General features: G+C 29.8%; 6 protein-coding genes and 1 pseudogene across 13 annotated transcripts; 4 read left to right on the top strand and 3 right to left on the bottom strand.

The window, feature by feature from the left end:
• The first annotated feature begins 4,023 nt into the window (after window positions 1-4,023).
• On the top strand, window positions 4,024-7,280 carry LOC132948292 (uncharacterized). The gene is made up of 2 exons (XM_061018709.1): window positions 4,024-7,052; window positions 7,167-7,280. Exon 1 carries the CDS (start codon window positions 4,821-4,823, stop codon window positions 6,735-6,737), a length of 1,917 nt encoding a protein of 638 aa, XP_060874692.1. The 5' UTR covers window positions 4,024-4,820; the 3' UTR covers window positions 6,738-7,052; window positions 7,167-7,280.
• On the top strand, window positions 7,159-8,074 carry LOC132948396 (calcium and integrin-binding protein 1-like). The gene is made up of 2 exons (XM_061018832.1): window positions 7,159-7,414; window positions 7,812-8,074. The coding sequence occupies exons 1-2, from the start codon at window positions 7,159-7,161 to the stop codon at window positions 8,072-8,074; spliced, it is 519 nt and encodes a 172-aa protein (XP_060874815.1).
• A 1,313-nt stretch (window positions 8,075-9,387) lies between these two features.
• Window positions 9,388-12,949, bottom strand: LOC132948294 (oligosaccharyltransferase complex subunit ostc-A). Of its 2 annotated transcripts, none has more exons than XM_061018711.1 (5): window positions 12,656-12,949; window positions 12,383-12,581; window positions 12,227-12,300; window positions 11,937-12,154; window positions 9,388-9,558 (listed from the first exon to the last, which is right to left on the bottom strand). In XM_061018711.1, exons 2-5 carry the CDS (start codon window positions 12,519-12,521, stop codon window positions 9,540-9,542), a joined length of 450 nt encoding a protein of 149 aa, XP_060874694.1. In that variant the 5' UTR covers window positions 12,522-12,581; window positions 12,656-12,949; the 3' UTR covers window positions 9,388-9,539. The 2 variants fall into 2 exon arrangements, with proteins under 2 accessions (XP_060874694.1, XP_060874693.1); XM_061018710.1 differs by having other exon boundaries at window positions 12,707-12,947.
• Window positions 12,950-15,657: 2,708 nt separating this feature from the next.
• Window positions 15,658-18,768, top strand: LOC132949438 (RCC1-like G exchanging factor-like protein). The gene is made up of 8 exons (XM_061020324.1): window positions 15,658-16,151; window positions 16,221-16,378; window positions 16,828-16,927; window positions 17,316-17,601; window positions 17,676-17,848; window positions 18,047-18,208; window positions 18,275-18,534; window positions 18,613-18,768. The coding sequence occupies exons 1-8, from the start codon at window positions 16,037-16,039 to the stop codon at window positions 18,688-18,690; spliced, it is 1,332 nt and encodes a 443-aa protein (XP_060876307.1). The 5' UTR covers window positions 15,658-16,036; the 3' UTR covers window positions 18,691-18,768.
• Window positions 18,769-18,792: 24 nt separating this feature from the next.
• Window positions 18,793-20,625, top strand: LOC132948394 (uncharacterized; annotated as a pseudogene).
• An 881-nt stretch (window positions 20,626-21,506) lies between these two features.
• On the bottom strand, window positions 21,507-22,247 carry LOC132949393 (zinc finger SWIM domain-containing protein 7-like). Its single transcript, XM_061020263.1, has one exon. It carries the CDS (start codon window positions 22,098-22,100, stop codon window positions 21,678-21,680), a length of 423 nt encoding a protein of 140 aa, XP_060876246.1. The 5' UTR covers window positions 22,101-22,247; the 3' UTR covers window positions 21,507-21,677.
• LOC132949391 (PI-PLC X domain-containing protein 3) lies at window positions 22,131-25,744 on the bottom strand. 7 transcript variants are annotated; one of them, XM_061020257.1, is made up of 5 exons: window positions 25,449-25,744; window positions 24,294-24,377; window positions 23,965-24,139; window positions 22,883-23,171; window positions 22,131-22,643 (listed from the first exon to the last, which is right to left on the bottom strand). In XM_061020257.1, the coding sequence occupies exons 2-5, from the start codon at window positions 24,373-24,375 to the stop codon at window positions 22,248-22,250; spliced, it is 942 nt and encodes a 313-aa protein (XP_060876240.1). In that variant the 5' UTR covers window positions 24,376-24,377; window positions 25,449-25,744; the 3' UTR covers window positions 22,131-22,247. The 7 variants fall into 7 exon arrangements, with proteins under 7 accessions (XP_060876240.1, XP_060876243.1, XP_060876241.1 ...); XM_061020260.1 differs by lacking the exon at window positions 25,449-25,744 and adding an exon at window positions 25,123-25,425; XM_061020258.1 differs by lacking the exon at window positions 25,449-25,744 and adding an exon at window positions 25,205-25,425.
• Between the last annotated feature and the right edge of the window lie 356 nt (window positions 25,745-26,100).

Here is a 26,100-nt window from a genome sequence, read left to right as displayed (position 1 = left end):
AGTAACAAATGATAAAATGTACTAGTCTTATTAGTATATAATTAGTTCATTGAACTATTAAGAGAGGTTTTTAACTTTAAAAACAAATGGGCCAAAAATCTAGCCAATTCTCTGCCGAAGAGTTAAATGACTATCAGGTAATTTTCAAACACCAATTTGTTTTATATATAATATAATTCAGGCTATTAAACATATTATACGACTTGCGCTATGGATTTATGTAATATGCCTTTATGTGATGTAAATTTGTAATAACACGTTAAAGAGATATAACTTTAATAAATTGAAGCTCTGAATGATTAACTTTTTTTTCATTACATTTGTAGTTTATTTTTAAGATATTATATTACATGAATGCATAGTTTAATGTAAATAATATAAAAATAAATAATGCAATATACTTATATAATACATAGTTATATATATATGAATTCTATTGTTTTTAATTTAAATAAACATTAAAGTTTTGAATTATTTGATATAGTTACCTAAGTTATATTTTTATTTAAAATCTTAGAAGTTAGATATTAGTTTAAAGCTTAAATATAAAATATGTTTATGTTAAACTAACTTCTACATTTATATTTAATGAATATTTAAATTATTCGTATATTAGGTATAATTCATATTTGTATAGTATACAATTTTTAAATACATTTGTTTTACTGATACGAAACCAATCGATATTTTAATTTTTTATCCCATGAATATTTATAATCAATATTACTGATTAATACTTGTGTAATTATGTGATAAAACTACGGTCTTCAAAATATAAAATACCGTGGGTCAATGTGGATTGTAGATAAAAATGTAACTTCAAGGGGTCCAGGACCCTTTTAATCCAATAGACTTCAAGAGGTCTATGTCGGCTGCTGAACACAGTGCACTATTAATAGTTTTCTTTCCATGGCCCACACGTAAAATGACAAATTATGTTTATATAGTAGAACCAACCCTGTGTTGTTATTTTTAATATTAGAGCGAATTCGCCTATTATCAAACTTTAAGTTAAGAGGACGCTATACCCGCATGCGTTGTCCGTCTGACAAATGTACAACATAGCAAAAAACTGTTTTGCGCGGGAGAGAATCACTCCCTCGGTATTTATAGAAGATCGATAACTTTAATTTTATTTATGTTATCCAAATAATGAAAACTCTACGACACAGATAAAGTTGTTCCCTATGCGTTGTGGAATTTTGGTAATTCTGCTATAAATACCGAGGGAGTGGTTCTATCCCGCGCAAAACAGTTTTTGCTATGTTGTACATTTGTAAGACGGAGACGACGCATGCAGGTATAGCGTATTAGCGTCCTCCTATGAACATTACCTATGTTCCTACCTCGGCATTTTTACGCTATTTTAATTGTTATACTATTTGTAAGCATTTTTAAAATGTAATAATTTACACTCATAATTTTTCATACACATTTAAATATCGTAAAAAAGCCAACGTAGGGATACACTATACAGGTAATGTTCTTAACATAGAGTTTTATAACAGGTGAAATAGGTGAATTCGCTCTAATATTTAAAGTAATAATACAGGGTAGTTCTGCTATAAACGTAAATTTGCAATGCTAATTGGTAATACCTAGTGCGCTGACATCCTCTTAATTATATATTTTTTTTATATTGGATATTGGGTATATTTTTACTGCTAGGAGGAGCCTCATAAAAAGGTTTGCCCCTAGCATGCTCAGCATCCGAAAGTTTAAATCGGGCCAGCGCTTATCTCCCCAAAATATTTGGGAACTGTTTTTAGTCGAACCCTTAAGTTTAATTGTAATTGCTCCTAAGGGCAAAGGCCAACTAAGCTTTCTTACCATCGCGATCGTTCATTGGTGTAAATGTAAAATCTAAACATTACACAATTACGCGATAGTTACTATACACAGTCACAGACTACAGTTGTGGTCAGTGACATACAACGCTGTCGCCTGTCACGGACTAAGATATAATTTACTGGAAATTACATGTTTCTATGTTAGGCGGGGCCGTGGGGACCGTTTTATTTGGCGTCATGTTTATTTATTAATTCGTGCCTTATACAGTGAGTTCATAGTATACACAATGTCATGGGCAGAAGTGCGGGTCACCACTCTCCAGTCCATCACGATCGGAGTTACCCGCGTTCCTATTATATTAGTTTATACTTTATGATCATTGATCACAGTTATTCATTTTTCTTGTTATAAAAAAAATAGTTCGGTGGTTGCATACATTATTTCGATAATATCATTTCATCGATATTTTATACAGCGATATATCGAATATCTACATATTTTAACTTTTGCGCATTCATTATATATTATTTTATTTATATACTTGTATTTTGAATAATATTATTTTTTCGTCGATAAATTAAAAAAAAATTGGATATTCAATATATTATTTTGAAGTAGGTATAGTGATTTGTTAATTATTTCTTTTAATAACAAATGGATATTTTTACTTACGTACACGATACATAATTATATATATAAAATAATATAATATCGAAGAATTTTCATTTTTGTACATCTCTATCCCGTGGCAGTCGTTAATGTGGCTGCAGTCAAGCTTAGATAAAATATAAATCGTTCGTCGCTAGCAGTCTGCTCCCAGACAACGGATTGGCGACCACCTGGGTTTTTACTTTTTATTTTAAGTGACGATTACGATTCAGGCCCGGCTCAAGAAGTAGGTGACATAGGCGATAGGTCCATGCCTAGGGCGGCATAACTTAAGCTGCACATTATTAAGAGGGCGATTAGCCATGCTTTAGATCATACAAATTCATAAAATTAATAATTTGAATAAATATATAAACAATCAATATATTTTTTTCAATACTAATCGATAATGTAATAAATAATAATGATATAACATAATTTGAATTTGGCGCTAAATATGGAAGACCAATGAGAAGGTCGTATTTCCCTATGTATTTTATTCGAATGTGCTGCTGCACGATGTTCAACACGATTTTACTGATTTAAGATAATATATCTTATGAGGACGCTACTCATACGGCCTTACATATTCTGCTGTCTCAATCTTACACACGCGCGACATAGCAAATTGTTGTTCACTAGTTTCAATAGTGTGCCGTTAGTTTTGATACTAGGGGGAATATGTTATAAAACTTTTAGGCAAGAACATTATCCGTGTTTAAGCGTTGTCGATTTTATGAAATTTTCATTTTCAAACAAGATATGGGTATGTGAAATATCAAAAATAAAAAATGCTCATATCTCGCTTGAAAATTAAAATATCTAATAAAAGCCAACGCTTAAGCACAGATAATGTTATTATCAAAAAATGTTAAATAGGTCAAATCGCTCTAATATCAAAACTTGCAGCACACTAATACACTATTGAAACTAGTGAATGAAAATTTCAATTTGCTATGTCGTACGGGTGTAAGACGAATACAATAGATGCATGGCCGCATGGGTAGCATCTTCTTAAGCAGCGGTTCCAACACGATCAATACTATTGCACAATAAATTTGTAACACTGTTTGATTTCTTCTATACATAATATATTGTACAATCCTTGAATATCTATACAAGACTATCAATAATATTGCACAATATCCAATTATTGAGCAATATTATTGATTGTGTAGGGGCCGCTTTAAGAGGACGCTATACCTGCATGCGTTGTCTCCGTCTTACAAATGTACAACATAGCAAAAACTGTTTTGCGCGGGATAGAACCACTCCCTCAGTATTTATAGTAGAATTACCAAAATTCCACAACGCATAGGGAACAACTTTATCTGTTCGTAGCGTTTTTATTATTCAGATAACGTAAATAAAATTAAAGTTATCAGTTTAAAAACATTATGATTTTTTTTCATATAATTATTAAAAATTATTGGTAAATGCTATCAAAAAAATTAAATTGCTACGACAGATAAAGTTGTGTTTCCTATGCGTTGTGAAATGTTGGTAATTTTACTACAAATACCGAGGGAGTGGTTCTATCCCGCACAAAACAGTTTTTTGGTATGTTGTACATTTGTGAGACGGCGACAACGTATGCACTATGCGGGTATAGCGTCCTCTTAAATCGTGGACGCTATTGTACAGTCGTTGCCAGATAAATTAAGACGGCAGCGGCGGCGCTTTTCAGTAAGTGTAGCCCAAACTAGTCGCTGGCAGTGTGGTGCAAAGGTCACACAGTTCGAACCCGGCTCAGTGCAAAAAATTTTATTTATTATTATTATTACTAATTTATTTATATTATTTTACAATTTCTACTTTTTTTTCTTAAATAAAAGATTATTATCAGAATTTTAAATTATTATCGTAAAATAATTTTTGTGACAATTGTTGGTTTATTGATGTATTTTCGGTAATAATATTCAATACTGAGAATCACTGGTTTTCCGTTATCGCGCCGCCACCGCCGCCGCCGTCTCAATTTATCTGGCAACGACTGTAGTAAATCACGACTATCTTAAATCGTGAGTAGTTGTAATTCAACCACAGAGTAAAATATAAACCATGTAAGCCACAATCAGTGTAGCCATACTTCATAAATTATTTATTGTGTATTCCAATTTAAATTAATTTATAAACAGTACTATTATATGTATAATCAATGGTTTTACTTGGTTTATCAGTGTAACTATAATATTCCAAAAGGGAGTATAAATAATTTTCAATGTGTCTACACTGATACTTGGATAAAGTTTGTTGCCCGCTTATTATCATTAAGCTTCCCGTATTCTCATTTTTAAGTATTTGATATTATATAGTTTCACGTCGGACGTGTAAATATCCATCGCGATCTTTATTGGCGGTTGTTGTAAAAAAGCGTTTGTATGTACAAGGAATCAGCCATGGATGAGAATCCACCTCTAAAGAATGTCGATCCCATGGAACTTTCCTCCGATGATATACTTGGTGTAATGAAAAATATTTCAATGGTCAAAAATGGCTTAATGTCTTATGAAAATGATACTGATCAAGTTGAAATTGGTAATAGTGATGCAGATGCAATGTTTACAATTGGCGATAATGATTTAAGTTCTTTTGAAAGAGATCTATTAGACAATGTAATTGGAATGGCAGAAGAAGAAGTAGTTACTCAATACGATGAAACACCTACCGTGAAAGAAAATTTCAGCAAATACATGAACAAAGGTAAAATGTTGAGTGAGCGACTTCAAAAAATAATATCAAAGCTACAGAATATACAACTAAAAACTATGAGTAAGTGTTCCACTCAAGAAATCTATAATGTGTTACAATCACAAAAAAGTAACGCTATTAAAAATATCAAATCAACATTGCTCAAAGTTCAAAAAAGGCAATCTAATCCATTTTTGAAAAGTTTACTTTGTGATGAAATTAAAGATGGTGAAAAGGTCTTTGGAATGCTAGAGTCGCAAATTAAAACAGTAAATGAAGAATACGACTCGGAAGCAACAGCTAGTGATTCAGAATGTGATACGTTAGGAGAAACTAGCGAAGAAGAATTACAATCATCCAATTGTCCTATAGATAAAAGAAATTCTTGGAAATGGCTTCATGAACGCGTAAGTATTGCGTACCGATTAACTTGGCTGGTTAATGTTATGTCTGATATAGAGTTCAAAATCAATTTTTATAATGAAGCATTAAATCGATATTCTTCTCATCCATATGTACAAGACCAGGAAGAAGAATCTGGTAGAAGATGTTTTCCGTATGAACCAAAAACTCAACATAGAATGTTAATGCAACCTCCACTCATAAACTTGGCTGCAGCTTTAAAAAAAGGAGACAAGGCAAAATTAAATCGTATTAATCCCTGTGATTGCTATGGGATTGATTCTTGTCCTACTTGTGTAAGTCTTCAGCGCCATTCAAATGATTCTGGTCATTTTTTGAGTGATACTTTTCATCCAGTCCTATCATATTCTAAAGATATTTCTTTAAATGTTGCGCTATCTAATGAGTTAGGAAAATCATCTTTTCATCTAAAACAAAAAAATAAGTCTTCATCTGATACAGATTTTAATAAATATTTTGTGGACCGGACACCTGAACAAAGTCCTGCTATTAGGCAAGTTCCACCTGTTAAACTACAAAATGCTTGGCCTACCCGCAATGATCCAATTACTAAATTCAATCGAAATCAAAGACAAGCAAGAAAAAGGAGACGTATACGTTATAGCAAACATAAAAGAAGTAGGATGGATGAAGATTATAAATATAACAGTCGAAGAAGTAGTGAAAGTATTTGTGACGATGATGATCTTGATGAGGTGTATGAAGAAGACAATTATGACTCTGATCCAGATTATAGTCCTTGGTTTCCAAGAACAGGAGATAAAACATACAATGCTAAGCGTGAGTATGATATTGACAATATTGTTATACCATATAGTATTGCTGCTGCGTCGAGAGTCGAAATGGTCAAATATAAAGAAATAGTAACACCAAAGTGGCGCATTGTTAAAGAATTAGATGTAGATCCAGTTGAATTTGCTGCAACAGTTCCAGAACCAGAAGTTGTTGAAGATCTTGATGATGGAAGACGCAGTGCTCATCATGAAGCGTGTGAAATTGAAGAACGAATGAGATTCAGGACTACAAAGAAACAAACAGAGCGTACACATAAGAATAGTGGGCATTGTAGTAGTGGGGAAAATACATCTGAAGCAATGTCACCACTATTTGAAAGTCGGTCCCCAATGCCTACTGTGGAAGAGGAACCAGACGCAGGACCTAGTAATCAAGATTGGAACCAATAAAATATTTTTATTAATTATTAATGAATAAATATTGTATATTATAAACTGTAAAAACCAAAGTTAATACTTTAGGTTAGTTTCACATAAAACTAATTGTCATATTTAGGTATATTTTTTTTTTTATAAATTAGAACTAATTGTAAAATATATTTTCTTTACTTGTTGTATTATACAAGTTGTATAGTAAAATATAGCCTGATAAACATTTACTTTTATTTTTAAAGTTTAAAACTATATTTCATTAAGACAAATCATATTTTCTCATTTATTTTATTTTTAGGATCTCACTTATTTTACAAAAAAAGAAGTTTTGATGTAAGTACCGATATTATAAATTATATAAACAATAAATAAAATACAAATATATTACAAATTTTGTGAAATTTATCATAAATCTAAAAATAAGAATGTGTATAATACAATGTTTAGTGCACATGAAAAGTTTAAGTCTTTAGCTCCTGAAAAAGTGGGACATAATAAAAATGCAAAATTAGCATTAAACAAGGTCCTTAAGCTACCTGAATTAGCAGCTAATCCTTTTGGTGAACGTATGTGTCAAGTATTCAGTTCTAGTCAAGATGGGGATTGTACATTTGAAGATTTTTTAGATATGATGTCAGTATTTAGTACTATGGCACCTGCAGATGTAAAGGCTGAACATGTCTTTAGAATTTTTGGTAAGATGTAGTATGATTATTAAACAAAAAATATGTGATTTATACAATGTGTTGGGTTTATAAAATTCTAAAATATAAGTTTAGAATTAATTGATAATTATTCTAAAGTAATAAATACATTTCATTAAAATGCATTACAGGTTTTCTGGTACAGTAAACTATACAGGTTTTTATACAACTAAATTATGTTAGAGGTTTTAGGTAATCAATAAAAAGCTAGCTTTCTAAAGTACAAACCATATTTTAATTCTATTTTAGAATTTTAATTAATAACTATTGAATAGATTTTGAAATTTATTGGCATCCAAAATGTGCCAATTATTTTCTGTTAGTAAAAAATAGTAAAATCATCAAAAATTTTAATGAGTTATTTAATAATCTTAAACAAAATTTTTAGATTTTGATGGTGATGACATGTTGGGTGTTGGAGATATAAAAAAAGTAATTCAATGTTTAATCGGAGAACAAAATGTCTTTAATGATAATGATCTTAAACGTTTGGTACATAAAATATTTGAAGAAGTAGATTTTGATGACGACGGCGCTCTTTCATTTTCTGAATTTGAACACGTAACTGACATGTGTCCAGATTTTGTTAAGTCAGTATATATTTGTTATTGTATTATCATTGCTTGTTTGTTCTTCATTGGTTTTAATTAGTATTAAAATTTTTTTAAGTAGATTTTATTCAGTAATTGTCATAATTTGTGTAAATTTTTTTTAAATTTTATATACTTGCATGAATTGCATGATTGTTAATTGTTAGATAATTACGCCGAGTTTAAGTTACATTGTTTTTTTTTTTTTAAATGTTAAAAATTTAGAGCTTTAATACCAAACTCCAATACAAGTTGGTGACTTTTTGTTATATTTTGTACTAGAGTTTCTGTATATTTTGTATAATTCCTTGTATGTATTCCTTTATATTTCTTCTCTGTGTTATGTCAAAGTGAAATGTGTAACACTTCATTTATGATTTATACATACCTAGGTATAAGTGTATAACTAAGACCATATAATTAATTTCTTGTTTGGTGTTGTTGGGGAGGGGGGGAAGAGAAATAGCCCTTATAGTTTCTCCTTATTAATATGTGTGGACATTTCCCCCACATCCATCTACTAAGTTGGTATGTTTGCAATGGGTTATAATTAACATACATTTACATCAATATTTATATATATAATATTTATCCAGCATGATTCACCAAGCATTTAAAATCTCAATTTTTTCCTTTAATAATGTATTTATTGAAATTCTAACTATTGAATTTTTAAATATACTGAAGGGAAATGTTTTAAAAAATTAAGATTTAGTAAAATAATAAGTATTTAACGTTAACTGTAAAAAAAAGTTGTTCTCATTTAAAAAAAAAAAGTTGATTTTTCCACCACATTCCTTTTAAAGAATAATGCATACTCCTCCCCTCCCAATCTAAAAAATGTACTATGTCATAAGTCATAGATAAATTAAGCACCACTTCAATATGAATCAGCTGAATATAGTAGACTGTATACAGCCGCCATCGAGAGAGCGCTACTCGTTGGCGCATCCAAATGACCGAGCTCCGCGTTCTCGTACCCAAATTTCTCCCACCCTACCAAATAGTTGTGGCGGCAGCCAGCGTACGGGCAAATTTAGTGGTGGGAATGCGTGAGATTGGACAAGTTTTGGTCGCCGCCAAGTAGCGGTCTCTCGGTGGCAGCAGTATGGTAGATAGTTTCATACCATTAATTTTACTTTTATAAAAAAATGGTTCTCCTTTAGTAATTTCTGATATTTTGCAAAATGAATTGTATAATTGTATACAAGTAGTGACTCTGATTTGATATACTCTGAAATTACGTATTATTTGTATTTTAAGTTTATAAGTGTTAATAAATAATATATTATATTTTTACAGGATGTTCAATATTAAACTTTGAAAATAAAAGCTTAAAGAGAAAAATATATGTTAAAAAATAGTGTACACATATTAAAAATAATTTCATCATACTTTTTATTATTATTTTTTAAATTATTATTTAATTATTAAAACTTGATACATATAAGATGAGAATATTGATTGGCTTATGAAAATATGTAAAATAAAAAAAAAAATGTGATTTGTTCAATAATATCTGTTTCTTATGACTTCAAGTATCCCCTGCAAAAATGTAAATAAGTATTTATTAAGATAATAATAACATAATATATATACATTAATAAGTTTGTATTATTGCATTATACGCGTTTAGATCCACAGATGCATGCATTTTTACTGGTAAATAAAATATTGGTAAGAAAGGGTGTATTGTGGTTATAAAACAATCTTTTTAACACCATCATACAAATGTACAAAATGTCAAATAATATTATATTGTATCCAAGCCTGGGGAAGTTAATGGTATTTTTTAACTCAGTTAAGTTGTTAATATGCATCAATAAGAAAAAGGTAGGTAAGTGGATGTTGCTCTGCTGTATAGTAGGTTACAAGTGGGCCACTGTAATGGATGGTATTAAATTTGAATTATTTGAATTCAATTATATAATATCATTGTATATGATTTTACATCATTGTACAATTTTGAGCAAAGACGGTCAGACAGCCTATGTGATATTACTAAGTATATTTGATGATATTACTGTGAATAAAGTAATTTATATATTACTTATTTACGTGGAACCTTGTTTTAAATGTTGAATCCTTAGCTATAACATTTTATACATTTTTAACTACAAAATAATAATTATATTTTATCAAAAATCAAACTTTAAATTTGTATAAAAAAAAATTGCGCCTATGTAATTTTAATATATTTAAACTGTTATTATAGCAAAATATCAGGGGCCTTATATTACATTTAAATACTTTCTGGCCAAACAAATACAATTGTATTGATATTTAGAGATATACAATTAAAATTTGATATTGTCAGCTCAAACAGCTCGAAATATTTTCAAAATTGTATGGTGTATAGAAAAATGATAATATAAACATTTAGTGAAATTTTTATGTATTTACAGTTATTTGTTTTAAAATTTTATAAAATAAGAAAATCGCTACATGAGATTCAGTGAATATCCAATGTTGTAAAAATATGAACTTCAAATGCACATAAAAATTTAATTTGACTTTCTTGTAGACTTTTTTTTGATAAAGGTAGACAACCTTCTGTGGAATTTTGTATTACATTTTCAAATTCTTAAAATCCAAACTTTCCCTATCCAACAAACTTATAATATACAAATCAATAATTCGACCAGTTTGGACATACAGTATCCAGTTATGGGGCACTGCAAAGTCATCGAATACCAATACGCTTCAGACTTTTCAATCCATCTCCCTGAGTGATAACATCTTCTCCTTGGTATTTCACAAACAATAATCTTCACAAAGACCTGAAAATTCCTACACTCAATCAATTAGCAAAATTATATTATTTTAAATTTCACACCAACTTAACCTCTCACAGTAACCAAAAACTTTAAAAACAACTTTCTTCCACCTCACTTCCTGATAATGTATGTAGAAGACTCAAAAGACAGTGACCTAGAGACCTACTAAAATAAAAAAAAAAAACCCTTGATACTTAATATGTACCCAGCCGGGTGGTGCTGCTGAGTGCCTGCTCACAAATGTTAAATTCTCTTGTGACTTACCATTAAATATCAAATTTGTTTATTGTACTTAACGTTGTATGGGTTGTAAATTATTTCATATATAAATTTTTAAAAAAAAAACTTACAATATGTTTCATGCTTACTTGATTCAAAATATGTTAATTTGATCTAATACTTTTTTTTGCATTTCTAGTCATTTTTACAAATGCTTTTATTTTTTTTTTTTTTTTAAATATTTTTCATGTTACCTATATGTCACTTTATGTACAATGTGGGGCAGTTTTCTCAAATTTTAGTTTTGTGGGTTTTTCATATATATTTTTTCATGATTATTTAAATTAAAAATATTTATCTACATTGGATAGTCATCCAAAAATTACAAATTCTAATCGAACAATTTTCTTATCAAAAATTAATAACCCACATCCGTAGATACTCAACATTTTCACTTAAGCATTTACAGCTAAGGATTGAAAACTTAAAACAAGGTTTCTCATAAGTAGTTCATACTGTAACCAAAAAATTGAAAAACTATATTTACAAATTAAAATATTTAAAATAAATCAAGTGAAAACACAGATAATGTACTACTATTAAAGGTTACTGCACAAAATTGGAATTGCTGAACACAAATTTGCTATTTTGTATGTTAGTAAGATGGAGACTATATGATGCCACGTCTTTTTCAGCGATCTTTAAAATTAAGAAATTGTAGAATTTTGTTATTTATTTACATGATATTATAATATTATTTTATATAAAATGTCCAAGTAGATTAGTCAACCAGTGGTGGAGTGATAACAAACAAGTTCCTATAATCTTTATTTTCAAAATTATGAAAAACTACTCAAATACTATTTACAATATATATAACCAACATAATAACTTTTCATAAAAGTTGAAACAATAATCTATACATACGGAAGCTTCATTCTCATAAATGTCCAACAAGTAAAATATGATACTATGATGCATGCAAATCCAACACCGGTCAGAAGTGTACGATTCAATTTTGGAGTCGATTTATTATTGGTTAAATCCAATATAACAAATCCCAAACCCCCAATGTTGAATAGAAAACTTGATGCTAAACCTTCCATAATGTATTGTCCATTAACTCTGTAAGGCATAAATGCCACCTATTTAATACAATGCATTATTTAAAAAATAATTACTTATAAAATAATTCAAAAATTATAGTCAAAATTTACTGGTTTTGAATGTCCTTTTTCATCTGTAGTCGAACCTACACTAGGTGGTTCTATGATGACGTCATATATGATCCCTAAAGAATAATCATAATATGATTAAAGAAATTGAAACCAAATTATCAATAATTGTATTAATTATTCACTATTATGTTTTACCTCCAGTCACCAAAAAGTATGAGATTGTTACAATCACATACATGAACATAGCAGATGGTTTCTTTAACCATGACGGTCGCTTTAACCGCAGATTTGGGACTTCGAGAACTTTAAAAGGTAAACTGTATAATGATTCCATTTTCAAAACATTAACTTTCGTGTGTTTATGTCAGCTGTGCGTGAACTGTGTACAGCGATTCTAAATATAAAATTTTTATTTTTATTTATTATAGCCATAATTCATAAGTAATAAGTTCCTTCGCTAGTGATTACAATTATTTATAATTCATAACCCACAGTCCGTGGTCACAACTCTACTCTTACTTAGTTAGGTACTTCTCCTTCCGGTAGGCGGTAATTGCCAATTGGTACTATTTGGTAAACAAAAATAATAAATAATTTATACACGTTACAACAAGCCTCTGTGGTGATAGAATAGTGAATCTATTCTGACAATCTGACCACGGAGTAAGGTCTAAGATAATAAAATGGACTGGAAACGAGCAGCTTATCACGGCCACGAATGTATGTGGAACATGATATTATACTATACTATGTATAAGTGACAAAGTGCGGGGGGTCGCTATGTGTTCCTGGAGTTAAAGAGCTTAGAGAACTCGTGGCGCCCCCCCAGGTAAAAGCCATCCATGGAACGAAAAACGCCGGCTACAGCGAACCCGTGGCGTAAAAAATTAAACACTGCTCCGTCAACACCGTCCGCCAATCCCGTTACCGTCGATTCCTTAGCGCGTCCAATCGTGTACCTTCGCCGCGGCGGCGGTCGGTTGGTTTTCAAATTTTTCGAAAATAAAACGTTTTTCGATAAATGTTACGCTATTTACTCCGCGGTTTTTCGCATTTTCGACATTTTCTCATCCCCATTTTCGCACACTTCGTTTGTTTTAAATGCTTCCGATGTGCGATTTGTACGCGATATCGGTCCATAGCCATCGTAATCGACGCCAGCGTCGGTCGTTATTATTGCTTTTTTCGTCTTTTCAATCGCTGTTTGTGCTCTATTCGTTTAGTTTATTTCTTTTGAAACCCATGTATATGCGGTTTGTACACATTAACATGTCAGCCGGTCTTTGTTCCAATGCACAACTGATGGATACTGTTTTTTGTTGTTTTATTTTTGATTCAATAAATATTGCATTATATTATTGTAGACATATATTGTTTGGTCCTTAATTACGTAGGTATATTGCTCAACGTAAACACAATTTTGTGGTTTGATTTAAATAAATGTATTATTCAAACATACATTATAATAATGTAATAATAATAATAACTGTCAGATCATTGAATAAATTACAATTAAAGTTTAAACAGTGTGTAGGTACATCGTATTTTATTATACGATTACATCGATGTATATCGAATATATCGGTTAACGTCACTCGGTAGATACACAGCTTAAGTGTTGAAGTTTTGACGGTTGATGTCAACACAAACTGTGGCTCGGTATGTTAGGCGTAGGTTCCCTATAGACGTAGGGTTGTTAGGTAGGTTCGTGTTCGAATCCGTCGTACGCTCTCCGGGCAGCGACCATATTTGTGCCATATGGAATACGCCTGACAACTGCATTTTTTTTTCCATTTTTTTCACGCTTTTTTCATATAAATAATTTATAATATACACTACAGGTACATGTTTATATGTATTGTGTTGGTTAATATATAATGTATCTATATGTTATTTATTTTATAATTGCGCATTTCTCAAAATTTGCATTGTTATATATAAATACATGTTATATTTGATTGTATGTATATTGTATATAGTTTATATTTTTCGTATGTTGTGTGATAGGGTTTTCACTTATAGCCGCTCGACTTCGGGTCTGCAATACACCTCAGGTGGATTGCCTACCTGATATGCTGTAGCACATTGTCCGCGATCCGACGAGATCGGATTACCTACCTAGGTGGCTAATTGGAAATTAATCGATTTTGACTTGAGATGACTGACTTGCAAGACACTTCAACACGGTTTTCGACTTTACACTTTTTACATAAGTAAAAGCACCGGACATGCGACGGCACATACCGGTAATGACTGACTAGCTGGACACTCTAACATGTAAGTTTTTGAATTTACATTTTCTTACACATACAAAAAAGCACCGGACATACGCTGAGCCGCTGAGGGATAGTATCATTATTGAACTGCCGATTTTCGTGGGCCATGGGAGATTTCTAGACACTTGAAGTCAAATTTCAAACGTTTCCGCCTTCGAAATGAGACCGCTAAAGAGCAAGGCCTTATCAGAAATTCTTATTACAAAATCACCTATATAAGTGCGACATTTATAATTCGAATGTGTCTCCAAAATTGGCACTCACTTACAACTAATATGGGGTCCGGGGTCTAACTATATTTTCGATTATTCATCTATCTACGTAACTAACGGGGTCCAAAATCCACCGCAGGTGGATTTCATACCCGGTGATATACGCTTTGCATATTGTCCGCGATCCGACACAGTCGGATCCCCTACCTATGTGATTTTATGACCGATAACTATACAAACAAATAAACCTATCCACTCTACACTTTTTAACAACCAAAAGCAGTGGACAAACGGGAGGTAATCCTGGCGATCGTATCCAGCCTATCCATTTACAACGTTATTGACGCTCAAACTCTTAAACATTCCCGCCAAAGCGGCAAGCCTTATCTCTAATCCATATCATTAATCCTTATCACAAATCCTAAACTTTCATCATCCAACCTTTGCGACTTTTATAATTCTAACTACATTTTCTCCAAAATCGGTACCCACTCTCAGCGAGTCTAACGGGCCCTGAGTTTCACTTAGAGCTAGTATAATATAATATGATATAAATCTATGAATGACACGTAAAAAAACATAGTCCGCCAGAAGCGCTAGTACTAGATCCGGATTAGGCTTTTAAATCTTATACCACGGACCGGGTAGGGGGCAGTTGTCCGAAAAATGATAAGGCAGCTTATACCACAATACCATACCAGCATATACCAGCATTTTACAGTGACACCAATTTGAAAAAACATCGTACAGTGATGCCATGCTAGCGGCACTCGTCGCTACGCTCCTCGGCGCCGTCGCTCCGCTCCGCAAATCGAAAATATCCCCCGACTTGCTGTGCAACACCACCTCAAGTTGGTCACAGGGTAACCACAGATTAACCACCGTACAACCACTCTTATCGGTCTTTATCATTATTCGGACAACTGCCAGCCACCGCACGGACCACGGACTAAGATATTAGACTTTATACTGCTTATACCGTGTTATCATAACTCGTTGGGCAATCGTACTATCTTAAATCGTGGTCCGGTCCGGTCGTCCGAATCGAAAATAATTTATAATACGTCCATTTACGAATTTTGAATTTTCGAAATTCCAAATCCAAATTTTAATTAATAGTTATAAATTATTATATTAGTTTTAAGTCTTAATCAATTATTACCCTTCTGAATTTATAAATGTTCAATAGTATTTGAAAGTTAGGTAATTGCTATACTATTATAATATTTTCAATTACTATAACTTAAAAGTTTATGTTTAAATATGATGCGTCGGTGCTCGAAAACAGTAGTCATTACAGGAATAAAGTTCTGTATCAATTTATAATTTGTGTAAATTATTTTTTGAGTAATTCATAAGTGATGTCTAGTAAATTGTCGTCAAAATTATTTAATTTATTAAAGAAGACGAGTTGTGCATTATGTTCAAAACGATATGTTGGTGTCAATGTTAAACCTGAAAATATTGATCCTTTTAGTAAGATGCATATGAAGTTCATTAATCTATGTTTGAGTTATTTTTTTAAATACTTATTTTTTCCTACAGTGACACCTTATAGTGAGTCACCTAAAGATCAGCAGCGGTTATATGTGTGGGGTATGGCCGAACATGGTGCTCTAGGTGATTTAAAAATCAGATCCAGAGAGCGTCAGATACAGTTCATATACAGACCTGTGAGACTAAGGTTTTCATATTCTCATAAAGTATGAACTAAATTATATTTGTATTATAAAAAGTATAGGTATAGGAGAGTATGTTTAACAATCAAGGTAAAACAAAATATTTCAAACACATGACCCTGAATTTCATTCAGACATTTTTATCATACAAAGAACATTATATTACACTTATTTTTGAAAAATTACCTATTGATGTTGTTTTTATCATATTTTTTAACTGTCTATCTACAATAATTGTACAAAATTCCATCTTTTATCCTACTTCACATAGAATTTTGTAAAATTGTAAATACACTATTAAAAAATTATGATAACTACATCAAAACTTTAAATTGCTCTCAATAAGTAAATTTTTAAGATAGAAATATCATTAAGATCTGTTATGTAAAACCACTGAGCCATAATAGGCCCCAATAATGACCTTTATTGTTAAACACACTATATACTTATTACTTACAAACACACCTTTCCAGATCAAGGATTTAGCATGCGGTTATGGATTTACAGTTTATGCTGTTGAAAGTAATCAATATAAACTCTTTGGCTGCGGTTTAAATACAGATTCACAGATAGGTAATCATTTTTGATATGCAAAATTAATAACTTAATATTTGAATTCTTTTCAAACCTAATTTTTAATTGGTGGGGATTGAAAATCAATTATCACAATTTTTATTATATTGAAACATAAATCATCTTGTATACCACATAAGGTATAGGCAGATCTAGAAATGGGTGGGCTAGACCCATGCCCTGAGAAAAAATGTGATTAACTATAAATGTATGAAGAATTGTAATTTGTAAGTACTGTTATAGACTATAAAGAACTGCACATTTTGGTAAATTGTAAAAGTTTTTTAGGTTGAATATTTTTAAAATTAACAGTAATATTTCTTATGGACTTAATAATAAATGTTTTTTAATTATGTTAATATTTATTTCTACCGTTACTTTTATATAGGGTATCATGATCCCCGAAAAGGGTATCCTTTAGGATTGATATTAGCCACTGTACCAATTCAACTTCCTTTGAAAGAACCAAATACTAAAATAAAAGCAGTGGCTGCTGGTCGTGCTCATACACTTGTATTAACAAACACAGACGGTGTATATGCTTTAGGTAGTAATTGTTATGGACAATGTGGACGAAAAATTATTGAAAATGAAGACTTCAGTAAGCTACGAAATGTGAATAATATTACATTAGATGATAGTATTTCAAAGATAATTTGTGGCCAAGATCATAGGTAAATCATTTTTTGTACTGTATTGTCTCGTGTTATATATCATACAGATAGTTTAAATGTATTTACTGGTTTAGTTTATTCATAACTAAAACTGGTAAAGTATATTCATGTGGATGGGGTGCTGATGGTCAAACTGGATTAGGCCATTATAATAATGAATCACAGCCTACTATTGTTGGAGGAGACATTAAAGGCGAAAAAATTGTAAAAGTAGTATCTTCGGCTGATTGTGTCTTGGCCTTAAATGGTAAGTTATTAATCAAATATGTTTTGCATTTTTAAATACTTAAAGAATGTGTTTAAATAAGAAAAAAATATTTGATTATATAGATTAAAAAAGAAAAGAAAAAAATTATAAACAGGTTATTTTGCAATAATTTACATTGTCCCTTTAATAAAATGTTATACTTTTTGATTGATTTGAATGATTGTTTTTTTTTTTCAGATCAAGGTGAGGTTTTTGGTTGGGGTAATTCAGAGTATGGTCAATTACTGTTAGATAGTGATAAATATCAAGTAAATATACCAAGGAAATTACCTTTGAGTAAAGGTATGGGTAAAATCACTGATATTGGTGCTACTGGATCAGCTTGTATAGCATTGAATGGTAAACATAGATAGGTAATTTAATCATGTTAAAAATTACTTACATCTGATCAATTTTCCTGTACAGATGAAGGTGTGGTCTTTGTTTGGGGTTTTGGTATTCTGGGAAAGGGCCCTGAAATGAACCAAAGCCGTGAACCTACTCCAATACCATCAATTTTATTTGGTAGAAATCAATATAATCCTGAAACCCGAGTGAAATCTGTGTATAGTAGTGTATTTCACATGGCCGCGATTACATCTGAAGGAAATCTATACACATGGGGTAAAAATAAATGGGGCCAATTAGGTCTTGGCCATACAAAAGACCAATATTTTCCTTTACAAGTAAATAGTTTTTATGTTCAATAATATAACAAACAGCAAAGTTGGGATAATATTGAATTTTTATATATTGTTTTTAAGGTTTCAGTCGGTGCTGCTGTTAAACGTGTAAGTTGTGGAGTTGATCATATGGTTGCGCTATGTATACCATACCAATAAAACAAAACAAAATAATAGTTATTTACAAACATTAATTTCTATACCAACTAGTTGTTAATAAATTTATTGTTTATTCTATTTATCTTTTCATTTCTTGATAATATGAGTTGCAGTGATTTTTCCATTGATTCCTTAGAAAGCTCAGAATTTATAAATTCTAATGATAAGGTTAATTATGTTAAACAAAACACAACATCGAATACTGAGTGGCGATTGTTTGACTTAATGTCTGTTCCTTTGTATTCTGGACCGGTTTCTTTACAAGAACTTAAAAGAATAGAAGTAAATGGTGATAAAATATTAGAAAAAGAAACTAAAGAATTTTCAAATTTAAATAAGATGAAACATTTATCAAATACTACAGATAAATTTAGGGTAAATACAAACAATTATTATAATAATATGGGTACTAAAATAGGTATGTATAATAATGAAAATGTTATATAATGGTATCTATAAAATGAATAATTAAATTTACTTTGAATTTGAATAATAATAAAAAAAATCATGTGTAACTTATAATAAATATTGATGTACCTATTTATTAAATATATTTTATTATTAAAATACAGCTAAAGAATTTTAAACATCCTAGGAGGCAAGGAAAAAATTACAGTTCAAGGTATCACCTAAAACTAATCGAAATATAAAATCTATAGGTTTGATATTTTTGATATGTAAGTATATTGTAATAATTATAATGTTTAGAGTATATTCTATCAACATTGAAAAGATTGAACAGATGAAACAAACATCAACAAAAAGCATAGTAACAACCCATAAGGAATAAAAAGAAAATTATTCTGTTAAAAAAAAACAAGATAACTAATTTGTTAAATACAAAATGTTTTTAAAACAATTTAAAAAGAACAAAATACATAATGTTTAATTCCTTAAATAAAAGAATGGATTTTATTTGGAGGAAAGTTGATAACCTATAGTTTAAAGATTTTAGATTCTGAGCGGATGGATAAATGTATTGATTTTACAATTAAATATTATTTTTATATATCGACAAGTATATTTTTCTTTTTCTTTGTTATCACTTATCACCTTTAAAACAGAAAAAAAGTTTTAATTCAACTTTAAAAGTAGAATCTAGTTTATAATTTGGATATATAATTTCCAAAGTATGGAACACCACTAGCTTTTGACAAAATTATTTTTTTTTTATATAGATAAAAAATTATTCTCTGTAAAAGCTCAAATTGTTACTAAATTTTTATATCGCTATTTTCTAGACATTGTATAATTGTTTTGGCTTTTTGATCTATTTACACTTATGAATTTTGGATTTTGAGCGTAGTAATAAATGTATTAATCTTACAATGTGTTTTTTTTGAGTGTGAAATACATTTTATTATAGAAAAAATGGTCTGAAAATCAACTCCTATTTTATAGCTTTTTAAAATAATCGGGAGAACAAACAGTGTCCTATAACATAAAAACGTAAACTTCAGGATATACCCTAAAAAAATGTTTGTACCATATTTCTTAACTTGTTGAAATATATGTTTCAAAAAATGTGCGTGGCAGCTTAAGTGCAATTATAGTAATCAAAGTTTGTGACATGTTTTTTTCTTATGGGTAGGGAATGTAAATATTTTATTGAAATATAAAGCCGCATCCACACTATTTGTGCGTCACATAAGATTTGGTGTACGGCATGCAGCTATACATTGGCCTATGGATCGCTTGCGCTGCAAATTTTTAAACAATGAAATTTTGCTCAAGTGTGGACCCAGCTTTATATGTAGATAATTAGATTAACCTCAGTCTTACAGCATATTAATTTCAATTAATTGATGTTATTTTAAATTAACAAAATATGCATTTTTTTGTTCAATAAATGAAATGTGGACTTAATAATTTTAGATTATTTATAAAAATAAAATTTGTTTCTAGCTTATTTCTACCACGGACACAGAATATTGAGTAAAATGTCACCAATTCTGTTTCATAAATATTAAACTATTGTATATAATCTCTTAACATTTAATTATTAAATCAAAATTTGTTGACACTGCTCTTGGCCCACCACTACATGCCATAAATCTATATAAGCAACGATCTTAATTCTGTTCATAACTAATTGTAATTAACTTCACTCTATAAAATCTATTTTTTATTTTGTTATATTTTATGACAGTAATTAAGGGAACGTGGTACCCACATGTGTCTCCGTCTTACAAGTGTGTAACATATAGCACATAGCAAGTTTTATGATCAACAGATCACGTTTAGCTTAGTTAGTTTAAAAATTAGAGTGAATTGACCTCTTATAAAATGTATACATTCATACTGTAACCAAATAAAATAAAATATACATAAACACAGTTTTTTTTTAGTTATTACTTATTTTTAAAGTTCAAATTTCGACAAAATACATCTCAATATTTTTTGTGGTTAGGCACTAGACAGTTAAAACTTTTAAAATATATTAATATATTATTATATTTTGTATAATGACATTATACATCACAATAAAATTTTCAAATGCAGTTTTTTCGGCCAAAAAAGAATTCAACCCACAGCTAGTATATTACTAATATAGTAATATATAATAGTGAAATAACTTTAATAATAAATAATAAAATAACTAATTGAAAAATAAATTATAAGATATCCCTGGACATAAAATCTGACGCCAAATTTAGTTTTCAGTTAATTTAAATTTCCTGGATCTGGCCATTATTAGAGTGCCCAATGATTGTTGTAATATGAATTCAATAAGAAAATATACAATTTAGTAGGTACTTATCTTAAGTTTATTTAGATTAATATATTATTTACAAATAGAATAATAAAAGAGTTAATTACAAAATTATCTCAACATTTATTCAATGAAAAGTATTTTTACATTTGTTTTTCCATTTTATATCAATACTATATAATACAATGTGTATTATGTTTGTACAATTTAATTATAATATATATAAAATATATCATTGCATTTAAAACTATTCATTATAAATAATACTTGTTCATTAAAATTCTTGATTACTATATGCAGAAATCATAATTGAAGTTATACCTTCAGGTGTTTCATTTTTGGTTTTAAAACTTCTTAAAATTAATGCTACTTTAGCAGCTAAAAAATGTTTGCAGCACAATGCTTTATCTTTTAATACTTGATGCTTGAAAAAATTGCATGTGCAAAAGTTAGCTGTTTCCATTATTGTATAAATATCACCTCTTGAGCCAACTATTTGAAGTATGCTTCGTAAATGACTTACAATTAAAAACACACTACCATCATCAATTAGTTCAAGAGCATGTTCAGTCAATGTAGAACCAAAAACCGAGTTCAAGCTTAATAATAATTCTTCAACACAAGATCGTTCTTCATAATTTTTTCTCAAATTATCCAATACTTCGTGGACTATTGCAGGTAGTAGCCTACTAGTCATTTAAATGTATTCTGTAATAATATTTACCAATTTGTTTGTAATTAGTTCATTAAAAAAATTTTTATGAGACTGAGTTAGCACATATTATAGCAAAATAAATAAAAATATTTTCATATGTATATAGTAAACATTAAAAATTATTCTAAACTAAACATGTGTATTATTTAAAGTTTTTAAACATTTATAATTCAGGTGGACAACAATATCACAAAAATTAAATCCATTGTTGTTAATAAAGTCTGCAATTATGACGTTTACACCATGCTCGTTACCTATTTTTTGATTATTTATCCATTTAGGTATTGCAATATTTAATGAACGACAACAATTTTGAAGATTTAAATAAAAATATCTCATTATAAACTTTACATCTGGAGTAAATAGACACTGAGTTACATATCCTGCATTTTTTTTTCTTTGTTTGAGACCACATTCTAAAAATGTTATTAATTTTTTATAAGATGTGGTTTGTGGCCATGGTGTTGGCCAAAGTGAAGATGGCCAAAATATGTCATCTTGAGAATGTCTATAAACAATAATTACCTACAAATAATAATAAAAATTTTCAATTAGATACTATAAATTGTATTAATTACTCAAGAAAACTTAAAAATAGAAACTTTACAAACAAAATTAATTTAAATTACCTAAGTGAAAAGAAAAAAATATAAGTGATGTACAGATATGAATATACATTTAAAGATTTTATTATATTTTAAACGCTCTATAATATGTATGAATTTTTTTTGGTAATATAAATATACTAATATCTATTTTATTACCTGCCAATTATTTGCTCTCATTGTATTTAAGTCAAGCATTTCAATTGAATATACATAGGGACAAATCATATTATGAAATAGTAATTTCAAAACTGTGGATAATCGATTGTGATCAGCTTCTGAGAAATTATAAAAATGTTGAAAATCCAATATGAGAATCTCTTTGGTATGTGTCACCAAAAATTCCTTCATATTCACCAATTCCTTTGTAACTGGATCACCATAAAGTGCATGAACTGTGTAAAAATTGGTATCATTTGGTTTAGTAGCCATCCTTAAATCAAAATACCTGAAGAAGAAATAAAAATATTTTCATGAACAATTTTAGAATACAATTTTGAAAAAAATTGTATTTCTGTGAGTATTTCTTTCTCGTTTTTGATCTTAAGCCAGGCATCTATGGCCATTAGCTGTATAGGTTTTTGTATGTTTTAATGTCGGTAAGGGGGGGGGGGGGGACACGTGCGTATATTTATTTCTTATTTCATATTAAATTCAACAAGAAATACATGGCTAATATATTATGCAGTGACCATATTAACCAAGAAATATATGATTAACATATTATGCAGTGGCAGATTTAGGGGGGGGGGGGGTTGTTTGGGAGCTGAGGCACCCACTGTTCCACATATAAAACTTTTTTTTTATATAAATTACTTAGATATCAATTATCACTTAGAACTTAACATATTATTAATTGTAGACCACAGCTGGTGTAGACTACCTATATTTTAATTTATGCTACATACCTTGGACCTATTAACTAAAAAGCTACATACTACCAAAAAATAGGTTAATTTGGTTCTTACTCCGTTCTTCATGATAAGTTGGTTAGCTAACCTATAGCACCCACCCATAGACCTTATACTAAGTAGTAGGTAAAAGGTCTATGCACCCACCATATGAAAACCTTAGATCCGCCACTAAATATATGTAAAAAAAACTTTAAATATTTACACACAAACTAGAACAATCATTGGTCAATTCAGAAACCAACCATAATTATTGTTGTGAGTCTAAAATGGAACGACTAACCAACTGATTTAAGTTAAAAATACAAATAAAATAAATATCTAAATTACCTTATTCCAAGATTCAGTTGAGTTTGAATATTACATGTCTGAGTAATAGACCATTTGTAGACAAATCGGCGCATGGCAGGTCCTAACAGGCAGTTTAAATATTTTACAAGTCTTGAAGCATCTGGCCCTAATTTGCTATGTGGTGTGATGGTGTACGAAAATGAATCGTGAGATCCTAAGACGTAGTTTATCAGTTTATATAGGTATATAAAAAAATGTCTTAACAAATACATAGTAATAACTTATATTAAGGTATACTATTATGGCTTTCTCAGTCTCTTAACTTTACACACATTAATTACAACAAAAAGTTATTAATTTAATAATACCTGGAATTGCTAATTGTGTAATAGGAATAAATGTAAGTGGTTTAGGTAGTTCTGATACCCAATACTCTTGATTTAACTTCATTTCTAAAACAAAATAGAAAATACATTAAACTTTAAATAATCTAAGAAATAGGTATATTTTAGCTGAAACAATAGTTATGATATACAAATTGTATAATATTTATTTGTTGAGAAAGTAAAAACAAATCAAAACACTTATTGAGAAGTATACAGATCAATGATCATACATGGACCTATAGGCACATCTATTGAGTAAACAATTTAAATATTATGTGCCTTAGATGAAATACTATAGAAAATAATTTTAATACTTACAAATTGTTATCAAATTGACAGAAAAATTACTAAAATATATTAAAAAAATATTCAGCCTATCTTTGATTAAACTTATTATTTAATACCTACATATATAATTTGTAATTAATATTTAATCTAACCGGACTGTATCTGGGACATTATTGTACATTGTACAGTGGCGCAATTCGTACAAATATTATGAAAATGAAAATAAGCTCATGAATAATTGACAATGGAATACGACAAAAAATATTAGTTTCTCAGTGAATAATAATAAGACCAGGATATAACATAAAAATTGATAAGTATTGTACTCTTAAGTCTATAATACTATATTACTATATAAGGGCATATGGGGTATTAAACGTAGAAGGGGAAAATGTCAAGTGTCATGATTATACATTATAAATTATCAATATGCTGTACTATATTTACAAACTAATAACTATTAACTACAGTCTACGGTCTACAAGGTTTAATGGTAAAAAATTTAAGGTTTTTTAGTTCTTACTATAACTACACAATATGCAATAGAACAATCATAAAAATAAATTAATTCATTATTCAGATTTAATTTTCATATATTTAAATACATTGTTATGATTTACAATTCCCGTGATCAAGACGTCGCCTGCTGAACACTGAGATTTTAAATTTTAATTTACGAAAATAAATAATGATATTGGAAACAGGGGACACACGTGACACATATCGAGAGGAAAGACAGATAGCGTACTAAATGGCAATCAGGCTATGGTAGTATGATATTATTCAGCAGCTGCTGTATTCAGGTATTCTTTAATCTATGCTAAATAGTAAATACTAATGAGTACTTACGACTAAGTACTAACAAAACAGCTAGATACTATGTACTGACTACCGACTTGGGTGACTACCATAGATAAGTATTATATATTAATATAATAATAATTTAATAAGGTGACTACTGAGTAGTGACCACGGATTAATATATATTAGTATAGTAATATATATTAAGCCGTGGTATTGAGGAATGAGCAGTGACTACTGATTACTGATATAACTGAATACTCAAATACTGATAAACAAGTAACAAGTTTAGATGAATTAATTAAAAATTAAAATCCCCTAATCACGGACTAATAGATATAATGGAGTGGAAACGTTATTCTGTGTGGAAACGAGCAGCTTATCACAGCCTTTTCTTTATCATGATCACAGCCACGAATGTATGAGAAGCAAAGTAGGGGGTCGCTGTGTGTTCCTGGAGTTTACAGCGCCCTCTGCATTTAACACGGACTAAGATACAAATTGTGTAGCCAAATCAAACCACCGGTAGCGCTGAAAACTTCAAGAACAGTGTTCTTATCAGCTAAGTGACACCTTTTCGTGGCCGTGCCCCTAACTCAACACTATCATCATAGAACAATATGCTATCATGGCATAGAACATAGATAATAAAGATCATGGCTAAATATATTTAGCGATGATAAAGATATCTTTATTATCT

Source organism: Metopolophium dirhodum, chromosome 7 (assembly GCF_019925205.1).
Source record: "Metopolophium dirhodum isolate CAU chromosome 7, ASM1992520v1, whole genome shotgun sequence".
Taxonomy (NCBI): Eukaryota; Metazoa; Arthropoda; class Insecta; order Hemiptera; family Aphididae; genus Metopolophium; species Metopolophium dirhodum.
Note: the sequence above shows the minus strand (reverse complement) of the source record. Positions and strands in the feature narration are given on the sequence as shown.

Bases quoted from the DNA above. Each gene is read 5' to 3' on its own strand.
- LOC132948292 (XM_061018709.1), top strand. From the start codon at position 4,821: ATGTACAAGGAATCAGCCATGGATGAGAATCCACCTCTAAAGAATGTC.
- LOC132948396 (XM_061018832.1), top strand. From the start codon at position 7,159: ATGTTTAGTGCACATGAAAAGTTTAAGTCTTTAGCTCCTGAAAAAGTG. The intron at 7,415-7,811 runs GTAAGATGTAGT...CAAAATTTTTAG, and splicing joins ACATGTCTTTAGAATTTTTG to ATTTTGATGGTGATGACATG.
- LOC132948294 (XM_061018711.1), bottom strand. From the start codon at position 12,521: ATGGAATCATTATACAGTTTACCTTTTAAAGTTCTCGAAGTCCCAAAT. The intron at 12,301-12,382 runs GTAAAACATAAT...ATTATTCTTTAG, and splicing joins ATACTTTTTGGTGACTGGAG to GGATCATATATGACGTCATC. The intron at 12,155-12,226 runs GTAAATTTTGAC...TGTATTAAATAG, and splicing joins AAAAAGGACATTCAAAACCA to GTGGCATTTATGCCTTACAG.
- LOC132949438 (XM_061020324.1), top strand. From the start codon at position 16,037: ATGTCTAGTAAATTGTCGTCAAAATTATTTAATTTATTAAAGAAGACG. The intron at 16,928-17,315 runs GTAATCATTTTT...ACTTTTATATAG, and splicing joins AAATACAGATTCACAGATAG to GGTATCATGATCCCCGAAAA. The intron at 17,849-18,046 runs GTAAGTTATTAA...TTTTTTTTTCAG, and splicing joins TTGTGTCTTGGCCTTAAATG to ATCAAGGTGAGGTTTTTGGT.
- LOC132949393 (XM_061020263.1), bottom strand. From the start codon at position 22,100: ATGACTAGTAGGCTACTACCTGCAATAGTCCACGAAGTATTGGATAAT.
- LOC132949391 (XM_061020256.1), bottom strand. The intron at 24,140-24,293 runs GTATTATTAAAT...ACTACGTCTTAG, and splicing joins TACACAATTAGCAATTCCAG to GATCTCACGATTCATTTTCG. The intron at 23,172-23,964 runs GTAATTTAGATA...TTTCTTCTTCAG, and splicing joins CAACTGAATCTTGGAATAAG to GTATTTTGATTTAAGGATGG.